Source organism: Priapulus caudatus, unplaced genomic scaffold (genome assembly GCF_000485595.1).
Source record: "Priapulus caudatus unplaced genomic scaffold, Priapulus_caudatus-5.0.1 Scaffold699, whole genome shotgun sequence".
Lineage (NCBI taxonomy): Eukaryota > Metazoa > Priapulida > Priapulimorpha > Priapulimorphida > Priapulidae > Priapulus > Priapulus caudatus.
Window position 1 is genome coordinate 132,972 of NW_014577760.1, and position 18,164 is coordinate 151,135.

Sequence of the window (18,164 nt, forward strand, 5' to 3'; positions counted from 1 at the left end):
GAGAGAGAGAGAGATGAGTGAGAGATAGGGACGAGAAGAGAGGGAGAAGAGAGGGAGAGGAGTGAGAGAGGGACGGGATACAGGCGAGGGAGACCGGCCGAGGGAGGGAGGGAGAGGAGCGGAAGGATGGAGGGAGGGAGAGAGAGAGAGAGAAGAGATAGAGAGAGGATGAGAGAGAGATGAGAGAGAGACGAGAGAGAGAGAGGAAGAGAGATCCTGAGAGAGAATGAGAGAGATGAGGATACATGCCAGCCGCAGAGCACAGCTGCGCGTAGCGAGGAACAAACAGAGATCACATCCTCCCCTCCCTTCCCCTCCCCCCGCGGCGCCGCCATCGACGCGCGATCAGCGCCACCTACGTCACGGCGGCATCGACGTCTATTCAGCTCTGTGCTCCAGTCACCGTCGGCCGACCCCACGCAGCCGCGCAGAAACACCTAGGCATAAGGGCCGTTCAGCGACAGCCGCTCAAACCGGAGAATTGCCGCTGCACGCGCTTACGCTGCAGCCGTTCGTGAAGTTGCGCTTGAACGTCGGACTTATCTGAGGCAAATCAAACGAGAAAAATTACTCCTCCGAAACTCCATCCGAGCGCAGAAAGAGAAAAAGAAAGAGAAAGAGAAAGAGAGAGAGAGAGAAGAGAGAGAGAATAACAACACCCCAACTTTTTTTCGCTCTGCGAAAATCGAAGAGAAAAAATACACCTCCAAAACTCGCAGTAGAGCCACGGTGCCACGCTGTGCTCTGTATCTGAGCGGACGCAGAGTGCCACGCGTCGCAGTGATCACCGTAATGCGGCCGCTAGAGATCAGCATCTACGATGCGCATATGCCACCCAACGCCTGCCACGCAGTAAATGTGCGGGCTAGAGGTCGATGCGACTCAGCATCGAGCTATCCCACCCCCATGCACTGCGCACACGGGGACCCGAGTGATAGATGATAGGGGATGAGAGCGCCTCCACAGAATGTAACTTTAGCTAGCAGACGCGAAGCAGAGAGAGATGGAGAGAAAGAGAAGAGGGAGGTTGAGGGAGGAGGCGAGGGGAGGAAGAGAAGCAGAGGAGAGGACGAAGAGAGAGAACGAGAGAGAGATGAAGAGGAGGAGAGGAAGAGACGATAGAGAGATGGAGAGAAGACAGCGAGAGAGAGGAGAGAGCAAGGGAGAGAGAGAGAGAGAGAGAGGAGCAGAAGAGAGAGAGAGAGAGAGACGAGACGAAGAAGAAGAGAAGAGAGGACGCGAGAAGGAGACAGAGATGAAGAGAGAGAGAGAGAGGGAGGTGAGAGATGAGGAGACGAGAGAGAGAGAGAAGACGAACAGAGGAGAGGAGAGAGAGAGAGAGAGAGAGAAGAGAGTAGAGATGAGCAGAGAGATGAGAGAGAGAGCAGAGAGAGAGCAGAGAGAGAAGAGACGAGAGAGAGACGAGAGAGAGAAGTAGAAGAGAGAGATTCTCTCTCTCTCCTCTTCCTTTTATTCTCCCTCTCTCTTTTTGTTTATCTCCCTCTCCCTCTCTCACCCTCTCCCTCTTCCTCGCCCTCTCTCTCTCATTACGTTTGCATCTGCTCTTTGCGCATGGGCGGTGGGATACTCGATGCTGAGCGCACCCTCCCGCACGTTACCGTGGCGCGTTGGGTGCTATGCGCATCGTAGATCGATCTCTAGCGGGCGGATTACGGTGATCACGCGACGTGGCACTCTGCCGTCCGCCAGATACAGAGACGCGTCCGTCTCATACGAGTGCCTAGCGATGCGGTGATGGTAAATATGTGGTGTCTCGCGGTAAGAATACCTTTGAGGCGGTGGAGGAATGCACGATGATCGTGAGTGGCTGTAGCGCTCGATGATCGTGGGTGGCTGTAGCGCGCGCTTTACGCATGTGCGAACGCGAACAATTTGGCGGTGCGTGGAAAGCGGCTGTCGGCGCGACCAGAGGCCCTCGTTAAGGTGACTTCGACGGCTGCAGGATGCGAAAACATTAGTCTAGGTGGATAACTCGTTATGGTCGTTACAGGGCAACGACCTTCAGGGAGTGAAGGCATACTGGTCGGTCGACCTTGAGGGACTGTACACGCTGGGCACGGTCGTCGTCGATTACCGTGGTTACCGCGTCACAGCGCAGTCGATCATCCCCGGCATCCTCGAGCGCGAGCAGGAGCAGTCGGTCGTCTACGGCTCGATCGACTTCGGCAAGACGGTGGTCGCCAGCGAGAAATACGTGCAGCTGGTACGTACGTGCGTTGTTGCTGATGCTGACGCGAAACTCTATCAGTTCCGCATGTTCCAAGGATCGCACGGATCCTGCGCGTTTGATTTGGGTTGATCACTTGGACGAGAGCGAGAGGGAGAGATTACAAATTTCGTACACCAGTTAGACGCGAACTGGCCCAGTTACATTTGGAGTGGATCTAATATGGCGGCGCGCTACTCGGCGAATCGCTGCTTGTTGTTAGTTATAAACCGTCTTGTGATAGGTCACAGGGATGGGTGGTCCGTTTTTGCATTTGTTTGGGCAGGTCGGGATCAAGTAAAGGCAGTTAGAGTTAGTCGATACAGGCCATTGGTTCCACGTAAGGGTTTTGTGATGCTATTGTGGTTGATGTCGCATTGTGTGTAGGAGTCGGAGTGATCATGAACATAAAGCATTCGGATGACTTCTTGTTTTGCAGTTGTCCAAAACGGCGAAGCAGTTGAAGATCAAGCCTCACAAGTGAGTGTACACGTGCACGAGCGTACCACCGTTCGTCACGATTGCAGGAGGCACATGCGGTTATTGTGCTAACGGCAGGGTGGGAGTGTAGCTGTACAGTACAGAGACTACAGTGTGGGTCTCTGTGGTGTCTTACCCATCACTCATGTAATACTAGACAGAGGGCACTCACGGAGAGTGCATACCTCCGCCAGCATGTAACATGTATGTGTTACGAGCTGGCTCGCTGTGCTGGCTGGCTGGCTCGCTGACTCAACGCGCTAATATCGATCGCGCGAACACACAAACACACTAACACACAAGAGCGATCACATAACCTCCTCTAACTCCGTTGGGCAGCGGTAATAACACGTGTATCAATGCTGGCAGTGTGTACAGCATACAGTGTGTGACTCGATGGTGACTTACCTACAGTGTAGTAACGTTAGTAATGTATCTCCTGGCAGGGTTCTCAACGAGAAGGGTGAGGAGGTGCTGCTCTGCTCATCCATCGAGTGTAAGGGCATCGTCGGCAACGACCAGCGATACTACATCCTAGACCTGCTGCGCACCTTCCCCCCAGACGTCAACTATCTACCCGGTGAGCTTCCTTCCTTCCTCCGCTCACTCAGCTTCCTTTTTCAATCTCAGCTTTCTTCTCTGTTCCCTCGGCTTCCTTCTTTGATTCTTTCGGCTTCCTTCTCTGATTCCTTGGCGTTCTTCTTTGTTCCCTCGGCTTCCTTTTTCAATCTCGCCTTCCTTCAATTCTTTTGGCTTCCTCTGATCCCTCGGCTTTCTTTTCTGATGCCTCGGCTTCCTTCTCTGATCCATTGGCGTCCTTCTGTGTTTCTCTGGTTTCTCGTGCTCATGCTCTCTTTTTGACACGTTCTCGCCGCCTCTCCCAATGTCGGCCATCTACACGGGAAGCTCTCCTACGTCCTACGTATCTTCTCCTTCCTCTCACGACGTTGCCCTGTCCATTCCCTTGACCAGTATAATGTAGGTCAAGGAAATGGAAATAGGTAATACAGTCAGAGTCTCCATCCCTGTGCAGACCGTGTTACGAGTTAGTTAGATTGGATGAATAAGAACCGTCTCTCGTGGATGAGTGAGTGTCACATTTGTTCGTGTGAGTCAATGATTTAATAAGAGTCTACTTTCGTCTCTGCTTCCAGTGCCAGAGATAGAGTATTCGGCCGAAGCCAAGAGGCTGGGATACCCTAAGGAGCACAAACACAAACTCTGCTGCCTGCGACAGGAACTAGTCGACGCATTCGTCGAGTGAGTGTTGCCGTGGTAACGGCCACGTCGGAATATTATTTTTTGTTTATTTTTGAGACGCTTAGTAGAGTTTAATTTTTAAGTTAATTGGTTGATGATCTATTGCATTCGTGTGCCGTGCTGTTCTGCTGCACATGATATTCCTTTGATGCCTGAGTTTCTGGTGTTGTTCTTGCAGTGCACGATACCTTTTGTTCCTGAAGCATGCTGCCTACCATCTACAGCAGCTGCGAGCAAAACGACAAGAGAAGGTCAGTAAAGGGAAGATGAGAGAGGTGAAGGGTGGAGGGGTTAGGGAGCGGGCGTGCTGAAATCAAAGCAACCGAGAGGGAGGAGAAACTTACCGGATTGTAACCGATTGGCAGTTTTGTGTATAAAGAAGCACAGGGGACATTTGTGGATCCTTGTAGTAGTAGTTGACATAGAAGTAATAGCGGTAGTAGTGGTGGTGGTGGTGGTGGTGGTGGTAGCGGGAGCAGTAGCAGCAATCTTCAACAGTCTCTATCACCGTAAAACGTGACATCGCGACAGTGAATGTTGTGATACTTGGTCGAATGGGAGTCATCACTTCCCTATCTTGCGTTCTTAGGAGGGAAGCCAGCCGAAGGAAGACAAAGCAAAGGAAGAGGAGAAAGCGGAGGAGAAGGAGCCGACGAAGACTGCCGAGGAGGAGGAAGGAGGAGAAGCAGAGAAACCCATCGTCGAACCCAATGTGATATGCAACGGCCACGGCACCGAAACCAAAGACAAGGACCTCGACGGTGTCCTGTGTAACGGCCACCAGCCCGCCGCCGCTGCTGCCGCCGCGGAGAGCAAGAGCGACGAACCCCTGGTGACGGACGAGGATAAGAAGATGGTGGAGGCCGTCGTCGAGTCGGCCAGTCAGGATTCACGTGAGTGGTCGCCGCCTGGGTCGTCGACGGCATCGCGCGACCTTCGTGGGTTGTCGGGTCATCCCCAGAAAATTCCTCGCACGCACGAACACGCACGCACGCACGTACACGCACGAGCGCGCACGAACACGCATGAACACGCACGCACGCACGCACAGCAACGAAGCTCATCTGTCATGTGGCTGTAAGAACGTGTTTGTTTCGGACGGATCCGTCCGGTCCGGATCGCTCTCATTCTAATCTCCCCAAAGGGAGCATTCCTTAAACGAGTGACCTGTCAATAGCGACACCCGTTCCAATCGGCACCATTTCGGTCGTCCTTGGAAGATCGCAGCATCACTAACGTTGGCATCACTGGTTTCTGCCGCGTGAGAGTATACTTGTTTGCGAGCCTACGTCACAAACGTTGGCATCACTGATTTTTGGTCAGTAAGCTTCTGGTTTCGCGCCATGCGTTTCTGACTGTCGTTTGTTCGTCTTCGTTTCTAGTGGAGGACAACACTAAGGAGATAGTGAGGAAGGCTGCGGAGGCGGTCGGCTCGCTCAAGGACACCGAGTTTGACATCCGCTTTAATCCGGACGTGTTCTCGCCGGGAATACGCTTTGTGGACGATGACGTACGTGTTAGCTGTCACCTTACATGTCATGTGAGGTGACACCACATTAGTTGTCACATTACATGTCATGTGAGGTGACACCACATTAGTTGTCACATTACATGTCATGTGAGATGACACCATATTAGCTGTCACCGTGTTAGTTGTCATGTCAGCTGTCACATCAGTTGACACATTAGCTGTCACTGTGTTAGCTGTTGTGTCAACTTTCACAATAGCTGTCACTCCATTCAGTGGTAAATCATTTGTCACATCGACTGCTACATTGGCTGTCACGGCTGTCATATTATTTGTCACGGCTGACATATTATTTGTCACGGCTGACATATTATTTGGCTGACGGTGCTACACGTGTGAAATCTCCCGCCTTACGTTTAGTCACTTTTTTCTCCAGCAGGGGGAGCTGAAGAAGGAGCAGAACCTCGTGAAGGAGGCGTCAGAGTTTCTCATCACGCATCAGATCCCGAGTCTCGTGCGCTACTGCCTCGAGCACACGTCCTCACCCATCGACGGAGAAACACTCTCCGACTTCATGCAGATAAGGTCGGCATAAGGAAGGGCAGGGTGGAGGTTGAGGGGTTGGGTTAGTAGTCATTAACATTTTTTGCCATGTATGATTCGCAAAAGTTCTCTGTGTAGCACTTTACTAATGTATTGTATGACTACTATTCATGTCTCGTATTGCAGGGGCATCAACATGAGGTACCTCGGCAAAATCGCGGACATGCTGGCGAAGATATCGCAGCTGGAGTATGTTTATGTACGTATGCCGATGACGAGTGGTCAATGTTGCGAGTCATGCAGACCATGTAAGCTCTAGCGTTAACAGTTGCATCCCACGTTTAAACACACATTACATATAAGCTCTAGCGTTAACAGTTGCATCCCACGTTTAAACACACATTACATTTATGCCTCTGCTTTTCGTAAAACACTGTGTTGCCAGTTGTACACAGTTATTGTATGCCTATTTTGATGCACTCAAATCATTACGTGCAATTGCTCGTATTTTCCGCTTCTCTCCTGCAATTTGCTACTGCCAAATATACTACAATGTTGCTTTGCCACTGTCAAATCGTGTGTCGCTGACCTAACTCGTGCGTTTTCCCTCCCCGGCAGACGATAGCCGTGTGTGAGATGCTGTCGCGGTCGGTCAAGCACGTCTTCAAGGTGTACATGCAGGGAGTGGAGCAGATGAGCCTAGCCGGCGCCGTCAGCCACTTCATCAACTGCTTCCTCGGATCGTACGCCGCGCCGCATGCGTCGCGCCTATGATCTGCAGACACAAGCACTGCGCATGCTCAGCAAAAAAGCGCAACATCGCGCGCAACAAGCACACGACGTTCGTCAGCAACGGTACGGGGGAGGGAACGAAGGCGGAGGGGGAGGGGGAGGGAACGGCGGCGGAGGGGGAGGGAGCGGCGATGGCGGAGTCCATGTGTCTATGTGATTGACGCGCGCGCTCGATTTGTATTCTCGTGTCTCGTGTCTCGTGTCTCGTGTCTCTCTCTCTCTCTCTCTCTCTCTCTCTCTCTTACTAAGTTTACATCTGTGGAGTCGCTCTCTCCCTTCGCTTCACTCGGTCCGTGTGCGCGCGCATGGGGGGTGGGATACTCGATGCTGAGCGCACCCTCCCGCACGTTACCGTGGCGCGTTGGGTGCTATGCGCATCGTAGATCGATTATTTCTGGCAGGTTGATGTCAGTGTCCGATCGCGTGGCGTGGCGCTTGTCATCTGCCAGATACAGAAACACGTTCATATTCTTTATATAGATATAATTTAAATCTGATTGTGCTAGTGAAGTTGGCACAGATTCACTAAGCAAACCACATTGGCGACAAGCAATATGTTACTGAATGTTCGTTTACGTCGCACGTTCTCTCTCTCCCCATGCAGCACTCACGTTCCAATCCTGTCCATTCTCCCTCTCTCTCCCAGCCACAGCTCTCCCTTTCTCACTGACAAATTTGTAACGCGTGTTCTTTCTCTCTTTCACCCGTACAGCTCTTCCTTTGTTACTGACTTCTCTGAATCAAACTCATGTTTAATATGTGTTGTCTGCTCGGAGTCGCGTGTCAGTATCTGTGTGGCCTGTGTCGTTGCAGACAACACAGAGTGGGTGCACTACACGCCCAAGACGCTGTGGCAGCAGATCGTTGGAGAGGTGGAGAGCTACTTTGACTTCAGCCTCGGCTGCGACAACATTGATGCAGCCATCGAGAAGTATTCAATGCAAAAGGTGAGATGGCGAGAATGTGTTGGTGTTCGTGCGTGTAATTCTGTATAGATTAATGATCTCAGTGTGTGTGTGTGTGTGCTGTAGCTGTGCATATTAAATATACACATTAAACATTACATATTATACATATACATATTAAACATTACATATTATTACATATTAAATATTAAGTGCTTATTGCCTCAACGTTCATATTATCGAGGGCTGTGGTAGCGTTAGCTACATTTTTTATTACTTTGTTGTTATTTCTTGTAGTAAAATTAATGTATAATATAATAATAAAATAATGTATAGTAATATTTTGTCGTTATATTAGTCGATACACACTGTAGTCTGTAAAGTCTCACACACTTTGTTTCTATCGCTCGTTTTTTTCCATGAGAGACATGTCATAATCTTCGTTTTATTTAACTGCGATGGCTTCTAGGTTTCGCTGCTGCACTCGTTCTGCGTGAAGTGTGGCGTGCAGATCCTACTGCGGGAGTTCAACATGGACAGCAAGCACAAGCAGGCGTTCGGCGAGGACGACATCGTCAACCTGTTCCCGATAGTCAAGCATGTGCAGCCGAAGGTAGGAACGAGACACATCTGCCACGGGCTGAGCAGGTCAGAGCTGACCATTGGTAGCCGGGCCTGCTGGTGGTCGTGTGAACGTCGTCAACTGTGGTTACACTGCAAGCTAGTGGCTGGTATAACATGTAACATGATGTACTAGTGGCCCTGTAGAGACAGTCTGCACGGTTTCCACATCTATGACAATGGCTTCATTGTGGGCACTGACGGTGGATTTACGTCCGTGTAAACCGCAGCCAGTATCTCCTTTTCCATCTTCCCTCTCTTCCACGTCACAGGCGACGATGCTACCTTCCACAGCACAAGCTGATCTCGCTCACTCTATCTCACTCACTCTATCTTACTCACTCTATCTCACTCACTCTATCTCACTCACTCTCTCCACACAGGCGACGGACGCTCATGACTTCTACAACACGAGCTAATCTCGTTCCCTCCTCACTCACTCTATCTCACTGACTCTCTTACTCTCACTCTCTTACTCTCACTCTCTTACTCTCACTCACTCTCTTACTCTCACTCTCTTCACACAGGCGACGGACGCTCACGACTTCTACAACACGGGGCAGGCTAAGATCCAGCAAGGCTTCCTGAAGGAAGGATATGAGCTGATCTCGGAGGCACTCAACCTGCTGAACAACGTCTACGGGGCGATGCACCCAGAGATCTGCACGTGCCTGCGCCTGCTCGCCCGCCTCAACTACATCATGGGCGACTACCCCGAGGCGTTGGCACAGCAGCAGAAGGCTGTGCTGATGAGCGAGAGAGTGCTGGGGGTGGACCATCCGAACACTATCACCGAATACGTGAGTGAGAGAGAGGCGCAGAGAGTCCCCTGGAAGGAAGTGCGAGAGGGGGATCCTCTGTGGTGGGGAAAGAGAGTAAAGCTGAAGATTTTTGAGGGGAATCTACCTTGTGGGAGACGCTTAAAATTGAATTGTTCCCAGAGTGATATGAATTACTTTCAGTATAGACGTTTTGATGAGACGAGGCTGCAGTGTGCACGCACTGCTGGTCGAGTCTGACCGCGTGCGCCACTTGCTTTCCACAGACACATTTGGCGCAGTATTGCTTCGCCAACTCTCACATATCAACGGCGCTGAAGTTGCTCTACAGAGCGCGCTACCTGGCGCTACTACTGCACGGGGAGAACCACCCGGAGATCGCACTGCTAGACGTAAGTGCTGCCATCTAGTGTGTCCATTAAGTAACGTCTAAATTAGAACTGTTACTTAATAGAATAAATAAATTAAAGTTGTGTAACGTTGCGAAGTGGAATGCGTGTGGGCAGTCTTGTGTTCCTGGACGTGCGTACATTTCTTCAACATGGTAATTGTAATCTTCCTAATTTCTTTCTTCTAATTGTTTGTCTTGTAGAGCAACATTGGCTTGATACTGCATGCGGTGGGCGAGCATGACCTGGCATTGAGGTTCCTCGAGAAATCTCTGCAACTGAACACAAAGTGAGTATAGCTGCTGTCATTACTAATATTACGACTAAAGTGACTCTAAAGTTGACGCGGAAATAGCAGTGTCACGAATCTGACAATGAGAGGTTTTGGCTTTTCGCTGGTTGTTTATTGGTGGATGTTCGGTTTAGCCGATGTTTTCATTGTTTGGTCGAGTGTTTCGTTAAGTTTGGCTGGGTGTTGATCGGATGTGTGAGATGTTAAGTTTGGCTGGGTGTTGATCGGATGTGTGAGATGTTAAGTTTGGCTGGGTGTTGATTGACTCGGATGTGTGAGATGTATTAAGTTTTGGACTGCGGTGTGACGGCATGTAGTGAGATGATTGAGTTTGGTGGGTGTTGATCGGATGTGTGAGATGTTCAAGTTTGGCTGGTGTTGATCGGATGTTGTGAGATGTTAAGGTTTTTAGGCTGCGGTGTTGAGATCGGGATGATGTGAAGATGTTAGTTTTGGCTGGTGCTTGATCGGCAACCAGACGCTAAGCACGCTCACGCACAACGCCGAGATGTGTGAGATGTTAACTTTGGCCTGAGCGTGATTTGATCGCGATGTGTGAGATGTTAAGTTTGGCTGACGGTGGTGGATCGGAGTGGCTGTGACGATAGTTAAGTTTGAGCTGAGGTGTTGACGGAATCGGGTGTGTGAGGATGAAGTTTGGTGTGGGTGATGATCGGATGTGTGAGATGCTTAAACGTAAGTTTTCTGGACTGGCAGGTGATTTGATCGGATGTGGTGAGGATGCCTTAAGTTTTCGGCTGGATGTTGAACCCGATCGGGCATGTGTGAGATGTTAAGTTTGGCCTGCGCCTAGGGTTGCGAGTTCGGTATAAGTTGTGACGATGATTGAAACGTCTTTGACGCTCGAAAAACCGCCACCAAAACCTGGTGTGACACTCGGATGTGTGAGATGTCTTAAGTTTAGGCTGGCCAACGAACACCGAACCGAAACGACCGTGCAACTCTGGAAGTCCCAGACGATGTCGTGAGATAGAAAGACACGTAAAAAAAAAAAAAACAAAATAAGAAATATAAGTATATGCTGAATTAACGGGGTGTTGACGTCGGTTTTGTGTATTATGCTTCTTCTGGGGATATGTGATAGAGATTCAGTAATGGTTGGCTGGTAGGGTAGAAGTGATCGGATGACCTTTGTGGTGATGATGTTAAGTTTAAAGCTGTTAAAATTTTGGGCTGTTGTTGATCGGATGCTTGGGCTGTGAGAAATGATTAAGCTGGTTGTGTGTAGGCTTGCCTGCAGCGTATTATGAATGCGTGGAATTAGCGCACATGGGAAAGCGTGGCAATCAGCTACCACCTGCGGTTAATACACAACTAATTTGAAGATTTAGGCAAGCCGAGCGTCAGTGCGCTGCCGCGGTTTGAGACTTAACCGCGGAAAGACCATCTTCAGAGCGAGAGATGAGGACGTGATTTTGGCATGGTTACTACAAGAGCACAGGTAAATTTTTATGAACGACTGATAATAGTCGCAGAACTCTAGATGATTTTGGGCCTTTGCTGACGAGTGGACGTGGGCTGTGATGTGTGTGGGCAGTGGGCAGTAAGCGACGACTGCGTGTGGGCAGTGCGAATTGAAACAGTAGCGCAAACTTCAGGGTAGAGGAGAATGCATGTAAGAATAAGTGCTTGTGGTTGGATGTAACTATAATCACTAGCCATAAATTTACCATGCTTATGGCAATATCTGAATATGTGGTAGTTATGTCACGTGAGTGAGGATTAGCAAAAGTGAGGTGTGTGTTTGTGCACTAGTGGTAGTGTGGGTGGCGAGATTGAGCATAGTGCGATACTGTTGTGGCGGCGTGACGTGACAGCGGAGCAGTGCGTGCGGTTTGCCCAGCGTGCCACGGTTTTTTTTGAAGAGGACATGGAAATGAAAGATTTTTGAAATTTTGAAAATTGAAAGGATAGGAAATGGGGAAAGAGACGTTGAGAGTGGGGGGAAGGCGTACTCTGGTAGATAGACAATGATATTGCGTTGGTAGAGCCTGCGATTTAGTGAGGAGGAAAAAAGTCAAAGATGTGAATGCGTGCGTCTGTCTGTCTGCGTGCTGTGACGTAGGCCGTCTGTGGTCTGTGTGAAAACAGTGCCGGGATGAAGCGGTGGCAGTGTATGTGATTATGTGTGCGTGGTGCAAAGTGGCGAGTAGCGTGAACGCGGAAGGGACGGGACGGGAAAGGGATGGGGAAGGAGGAAGAAGAATGGTCGGGAAAGGGAGCGCGGTGAAGGAAGAATCGAGGGGGAGAAAAGGGCGATAAAGATAGACGTGCGTCGCAGTGCTGTGCGTAGCGTAGACGTGCGTCTGTCGGTGTGCGTGTGTGCGTGCGTACGCTCGTTAGCCGGTCTGTAGTGCGTGCGTGGCTGTGCGCTGCGTCTGTCTGTGTGCGTGGCGAGTTGCGTGATCTGTGTGCGTGCGGGTGGGGGCGTGCGTGCGTGCGGAAGGTAATTGCTGTAAAGCGGCTGCGTAAGGGACCGTGGGACGAGGTGATGCGTGCGGGGTCTGGCGTGCGATGCGTCTGTGTGCGTGCGGTGCGCGCCTGCGGCGAGTGCGTGCTGTGCGTCTGCAGTCATGCGTGCCGTGCGTGCGTGCGTGCGTGTATGTCTCGTGAACATCGACATTCTCGGCATGATCTGCTCAGCCTCCACTTCTGCACACTGAAGCCACGTTGTTGTTGTTGTTGTTGTTGTTGTTGTTGTTGTTGTTGTTGTTGTTCTGCACACTGAAGCCACATTGTTGTTGTTGTTGCGCGCACAGCTGGGAGAGGAACACGACAAGACGAGGGAGAGCTCCGACTGTCTGAGGCATCTCACGCAGCAGGCCGTCGTGCTGCAGAAGAAGATGAATGAGATCTACAAGGGAGGCGCCCTCAACCAGTTCCCACCGCTGCAGGCGAGTCCAATGTAGTGTCTAGTAACTGTAGTAACCGTAGCAACGGTATCGGTGTCATTGCTAAATCCAATATAGCATTTAGTAACCATAGTAACAGCTTCGGTGTCGTTGCTGAGTCCAGCATAACATTTAATAAGTCTAGTAACCCTTGTAACGGTGTCTGTGTCGTTTGCCGTCAGCGGCTTGGCGTGAGCAGGCGTGAGGAAAGCTGACGGTGAGTGACTGTCGTTTGCGTTTTATCCAGGTGTCGTCTCCGACGATGGCCGGAGTCTTGGACCTGCTCAACATCATCAACGGCATCCTGTTTGTACAGTTCAGGTGAGTCAGTGTCGCGGAGCGTCACTCACGTTTATCTCTTCGGTCGGTGTGGGTTCAGGAGGTTTTCACGTTCACGTGCGTGTGGCGCCATTGTCGCTCGCCTAATACCGTTTACGTATGCGGAGCACGGGCAATTCACTGCCTATATTTTATTCTCCGTATTGTGTTTTTACGTTTTTTACGACCGGGGCCAAGACATGTGAATTTGCTGCCGCGTCACTCGCGTTTCTGTTCAGGTGGTTTTCCCGGATTCACACGCGTTACCTGCGCACACACGCATGGCGCTGTCGTCCCCTTACTATCGCTTGATACTGTTCACGTACGCGGCGCGCGGGCGATTCACCGGCTAGATTAATCACCGTATCGCTCTTTGTTTCATTTTGTTTTTTCCGAGCGGGGACGAGACGTTCGCACGTGTCGCTCACACGCCGATTATTGCGTTTTTGCAGCCAAAAGGACATCGAACTATTCCGCCGCGAGCTCGACCGCCGCCAGGGCGGCGACACCGAGCTCGAGGCCGTGGAGGAGAAAGCCGCCGACCCGGCGATGGCAGACGACGCGGTCAAGGTCAAGGTCGGCGACCATGTCGAGAATGGCGTTGCCGCGGAGACGGCGGCAGCGGAGGAGGTAGTGCGGCAGCCGGTGGTGGAGGAGATGGCTAGCAGATAACGACGGCGTGCCTGCTAGTGAGTGAGCGAGAGGAAGGAAGAGAGAGCGCGACATGTCGGCTAGGTGAAGATTAAGAATCAGAAGCAGCAGGAAGACACCCAACAGCTAGTTGAAGAAGAAGAGGATGAAATAGATGAGGGAGGAAGAGGAGGAGGGGCAGCAGCAGCAGCAGTAGTAGGACGGCTAGGTTTTACGACGGACACGCGTGCAGACACGACGGGGACTACGGCTTAGAGGGGTGTATGTGAGTCGCCCATGCTGTATCGCTGGCTACCCTCGGCATGCACGCAGCAACAGATATAACAGAGCAGCAACAGAGCACGGACACAAGATAAACACGGACAGAATGATGGCGGAGCAGTTTTGCGCATCCCGCATCATTATTAAAAACGCCAGAGAGAAGACGACATAAACAAGTACAGAGAGGTAGAGAGGGACAGATAGACTGACGGAGAGAGAGAGAGAGAGAGAGAGAGAGACGTGGCGTCGCAGCGTCACCATAGAGCTGTCGCCGTGGCGACCGTGACGGCGACCGTGTCCCGTTTTTTTTACTCGACGCCATTACGGAGGTTTTCGTCGCAAGCGAGAAGGTTGACTGTTCTTTTGCTCGCCAACGCGCGCGCGACACATGTGGCGACATTGCACAGCGGTGCCCCCTGGCGGGCAACGTCACGTGCGTCAAGTTTCGTCGCTGGTCGCTTGTTTAGGCGTGTCATTAGGCGGGCGACGGAAGCGCCCGAACACGCGCACAACCATTAATTTTAGACAGGGTCAGCAGTAGTGTATAGATTTATGTAGGTGTAGGTGATCAGTTCACGGGCAGTGGCAGCGGCTGCAGCATCAAGAGGACACGCTCGGAGTGTGGCAGCAGCATCCACACACAGTCTCACACAAACCTCTATGTGATTTCACTCGCAACACATATCCTCGGGCGGCGGAGGCGGTGGCCGTGTCGCCATGGCGACGTCCGTCGTGCGCGCGTTTGCACCATTCACCGCGAAGGTGGGTCGGGTCACGGAGGAGCCGCGTTGCTCCACCCCACCGCCCCACGCAGCTTTTGTTATGGCGTGTGTTCCAAGGAGACTGCAGGCTGCTTCTGTGGTGTGATGCGATCGACTCACGGCTGAAGCTCGTCCATGCTGCGAGTCACAACACTCTACCAGTCTTTCGGTGAAAGTTTCGTCGCGCTACGTCGCGGCACGCGCGCGTTACTACTTAGCGCTGAATGAATTCGATTGACGTGTGCATGCGCCACACTAGAGTGTAGCTAACCACCCTCCCCCCCCCCCCCCACCCCCCGCCATTCACGCGCTAGAGAGCCGTGGATGTAGTCACGCGAAACCCAGTGCATGCTCCAAACACGTTGTGATAAGCGAATAGGTGCACGAATGAAACGTCAGTTGTCGTTTGTCGTTTGTTGTTGTTGTTGTTGTTGCTGTTGATGTTTTCATTTCTTTTGTTAGTTGTAGCTTAAATTACTAGCACTTTCATGCGTGGAAATCAAACGGCTGATGATTTGGTGCGTGTGCAGCAGACGATAGCTTGGCAGGGGTATACTAGCGGTAGGCGATATTCGAGTGTGTCCGACACTAACTAACGCCCTGTGTGGTATTCACTGCACATTTGCTGCATGGGGTCTCTAAGGTTGCCGACTCGTCACTGGACATGTCACTTGAGGTAGTGCATCGTAACTCCAAGGTGCTAACTGACGTTGCCTCCTGTTTTTTGGCCCGGTGCTGTCCAGGAGGTTCCAGGTGTTGCCTCTCGCGGCGTCCGGATTTTGAACTCGACGAGTCAAATTGACATGATGTAGAATATATACGAGCGCGGCCGTGTAAGTTTTAGATATAGCGTGTAATAAGTAGTTGATCTCATGTGTTGTTGGGTGGTGTTTTTATTACTATATGCTCATTAGACCCATCTTTGATTTGTATAGGTTTAAGACTAGGCCATTCCAGTGTAGATTTGAACGTGTTGTAGATATAAGTCGGTCAGTCAGTCGGTCCGGTCCGTCAGTCAGTAAAGTGTGCAAAGCTGGTCATCGAATGTTCTATTGTTTGTCGTCGTGTGTGTTAATCGCCGGTAGTATTGCGTTCTTTTTAGACGTGCGACGTGTGAGGCTGCAGCTTGCTAGGGTGGTGAGTACGTAGCAGGGGGAAATTACTAACAGCTGGAGGGTTAGAACTACAGCTGGGAATAACCATCACTAATCTCACCCCAGCGCGACAGTTGACACTGACGCTTGTTCGTCTGCGACAGACGACGACGCTAGCTGTGTGCGTGACTGGGTGACACTAATCGTGCTCATGTAACAGTTCACACTAGTTGTGCCACGTGTGTGACAGTTGACACTAGCTGTGTGACAGTTGACATTAGCTGTGTGACAGTTAACGTCAGCTGCGTGCCAGTTCTATAGAATTGTTGAGTATCTAATTGTTCAGTTAACTTTAACTGTGTGACAGTTAACATAATTAGCTATGAGTGGGAGAGTTGAAATTAGCTACGCGGCTAGCTATGGCCCTAGTTACATGAGAATGTTTACATTAGCTACGCGGCTAGCTATGGTCCTAGTTACATGAGAATGTTTACATTAGCTACGCGGCTAGCTATGGTCCACGGCTGACAGTAGTCATTATATTTTCTTGACGCACGTAAAAGAAAAAGCCGTGTGTGTTATTTTGCTCTATTGTGTCATTTTGTTGCTGCTATGATTCGCTGTAGCCAGTATTAAGTTAGTACTTGTCCAACGAATGCATTTCTTGAAACAGGAAATGGCGGATAAAGCCAGTTCCTTTCTCGTTTTCTAAGAAAACTATTTAATTGTAAATAAAGTACCACTGTTAAGGTTTCTCTCCTCGTTATTTGCACCAAAGTGCATGTCCGCTTGATTGGTATTTTGATGCGAAACGAGAGACAAAACAAGGCGAAAGTGAAATAAAAGATAACATATGCGATGACAAAAATCGTATATTAAACACGGAGCGCGACGCCACACGCACGGCACGCACGGACGCACCGCACAGACGCTCGCACACACTGCACGCACGCACTGTACCGCACGCACACACACACGCACTACGCACAGACGCAACGCACGCACACACACGCACACACACACACGTGTGACACGGCGTCTAACCACCGCGTACAATAGCTCGCACAGCTTGCAGAGCTTTGCTTGTATTCCATTCTGGGTAATAAGCTCACTAAGCCTGGACCTATCGCGGCTGCTGGCGATATATATTACATACTGGGCTAGGAATATGCTGCTCGGGGTGGTTGAGTATGCCAAGAGCCTATCGACCTCAAGCTCTCGTTAGCGCGTTTATAGTGGGCAGCGTCGACATTATTAAATTTTGAAAATCAAGGGGCCAAGCAAGCCATTTAACAGCATGCGTTCTTAATTATCAGGACCTATAATCAGCTTTAATAATTACGTTCGGCGCCCGTGGCTGGCTTAACTTCATCACTAAATCTGACGTCACACAGAAATTCTCGTAGCCAGCAAGTGTCTGTTAACTTGATAATTAAATCTGAATCCACCGCAGCAATTAAACACAAGGATCAGACATCCAGTCACCTATAGGCCTAACTCACTCATAATAAGCAGCAGGTTAATTTCACTCTTACACATGAAGCAAAACACGCAATTGGACAACAATGTTGTTAATTAATGAATACTTCTAATCACACCTTGACTACACTCTCGTAGTGAGTAACTGGTTAATTTTACTATTAACGGAAAGCAAAACAGCGTTTAACAAACATTTCTGTAATTTTATATCACAAAGCAATCATTGAGATCTTCTTGAGATTAGCTGGTTGCGACTATATGCATCTGAGAAATTATCAAGGTTAAACGGCTCTTTATTGACATACCTGATTTAAGTACGTCACATCAAAGGTTCAACAGAGATCAAGAAATCAAGGTCACTACGTCAACGTTAAGATTCAAGTCGACGTAGAGCAGAACATTGAAGAGTAAATCGAAAATAAAACACACCAAAACCAGAAATTTTAGTCCTGAGTCGTTTTATTTAATGGTATTCTAAACTGCTTACACTCACGATGATACAAATATCCTACGCGTACTTGAGTCACATCTCCTGCCGTCCTCCTTCCACGACCTCCGTCGGGGAATAGCGTGTCAACAATAACCTCAAAACACGAAAATGGTAGATAAACAGTCACGACTGAAATCATGAAAAATTCCCACTAGACGTCCTCTGCCCCGTGTAACGACTATAACAGGACACGGACTGCGCACACATCATGCAAAGCACGCCTTCATCACCTGTTACCTAAAGTAGATCACAATAGTAAATACTATAATGCATGATATTGCAATAAATTTTATTTCGCTGCATAACAGCGACATTATAAAAATTGCAACGAATATGAAAAACGTTTCGAGTGCCGCCGTCGCAATGTCAGACATTCTCACATGTAACTAGGGCCATAGCTAGGCCCCGCTAGCTAATGTAAACCGATTCCTCACTGTAACTA

At 50.1% G+C, this 18,164-nt stretch overlaps 1 protein-coding gene across 1 annotated transcript in view; it reads left to right on the forward strand.

The window, feature by feature from the left end:
* The window catches only part of LOC106812909 (clustered mitochondria protein homolog), a 30,832-nt gene extending 14,565 nt beyond the window's left edge, over positions 1 to 16,267 (forward strand). The window contains 21 exon segments of the mRNA XM_014816915.1: positions 2,012 to 2,224; positions 2,667 to 2,707; positions 3,154 to 3,287; positions 3,862 to 3,967; positions 4,146 to 4,218; positions 4,557 to 4,860; positions 5,350 to 5,477; positions 5,872 to 6,020; positions 6,165 to 6,237; positions 6,597 to 6,776; positions 6,779 to 6,833; positions 7,584 to 7,717; positions 8,145 to 8,288; positions 8,824 to 9,096; positions 9,342 to 9,467; positions 9,668 to 9,753; positions 10,074 to 10,090; positions 10,474 to 10,541; positions 12,537 to 12,671; positions 12,916 to 12,989; positions 13,439 to 16,267. Coding sequence (XP_014672401.1) covers positions 2,012 to 2,224; positions 2,667 to 2,707; positions 3,154 to 3,287; positions 3,862 to 3,967; positions 4,146 to 4,218; positions 4,557 to 4,860; positions 5,350 to 5,477; positions 5,872 to 6,020; positions 6,165 to 6,237; positions 6,597 to 6,776; positions 6,779 to 6,833; positions 7,584 to 7,717; positions 8,145 to 8,288; positions 8,824 to 9,096; positions 9,342 to 9,467; positions 9,668 to 9,753; positions 10,074 to 10,090; positions 10,474 to 10,541; positions 12,537 to 12,671; positions 12,916 to 12,989; positions 13,439 to 13,658 — 2,733 coding nt within the window. The 3' untranslated portion in view covers positions 13,659 to 16,267.
* The last annotated feature ends 1,897 nt before the right edge of the window (positions 16,268 to 18,164 follow it).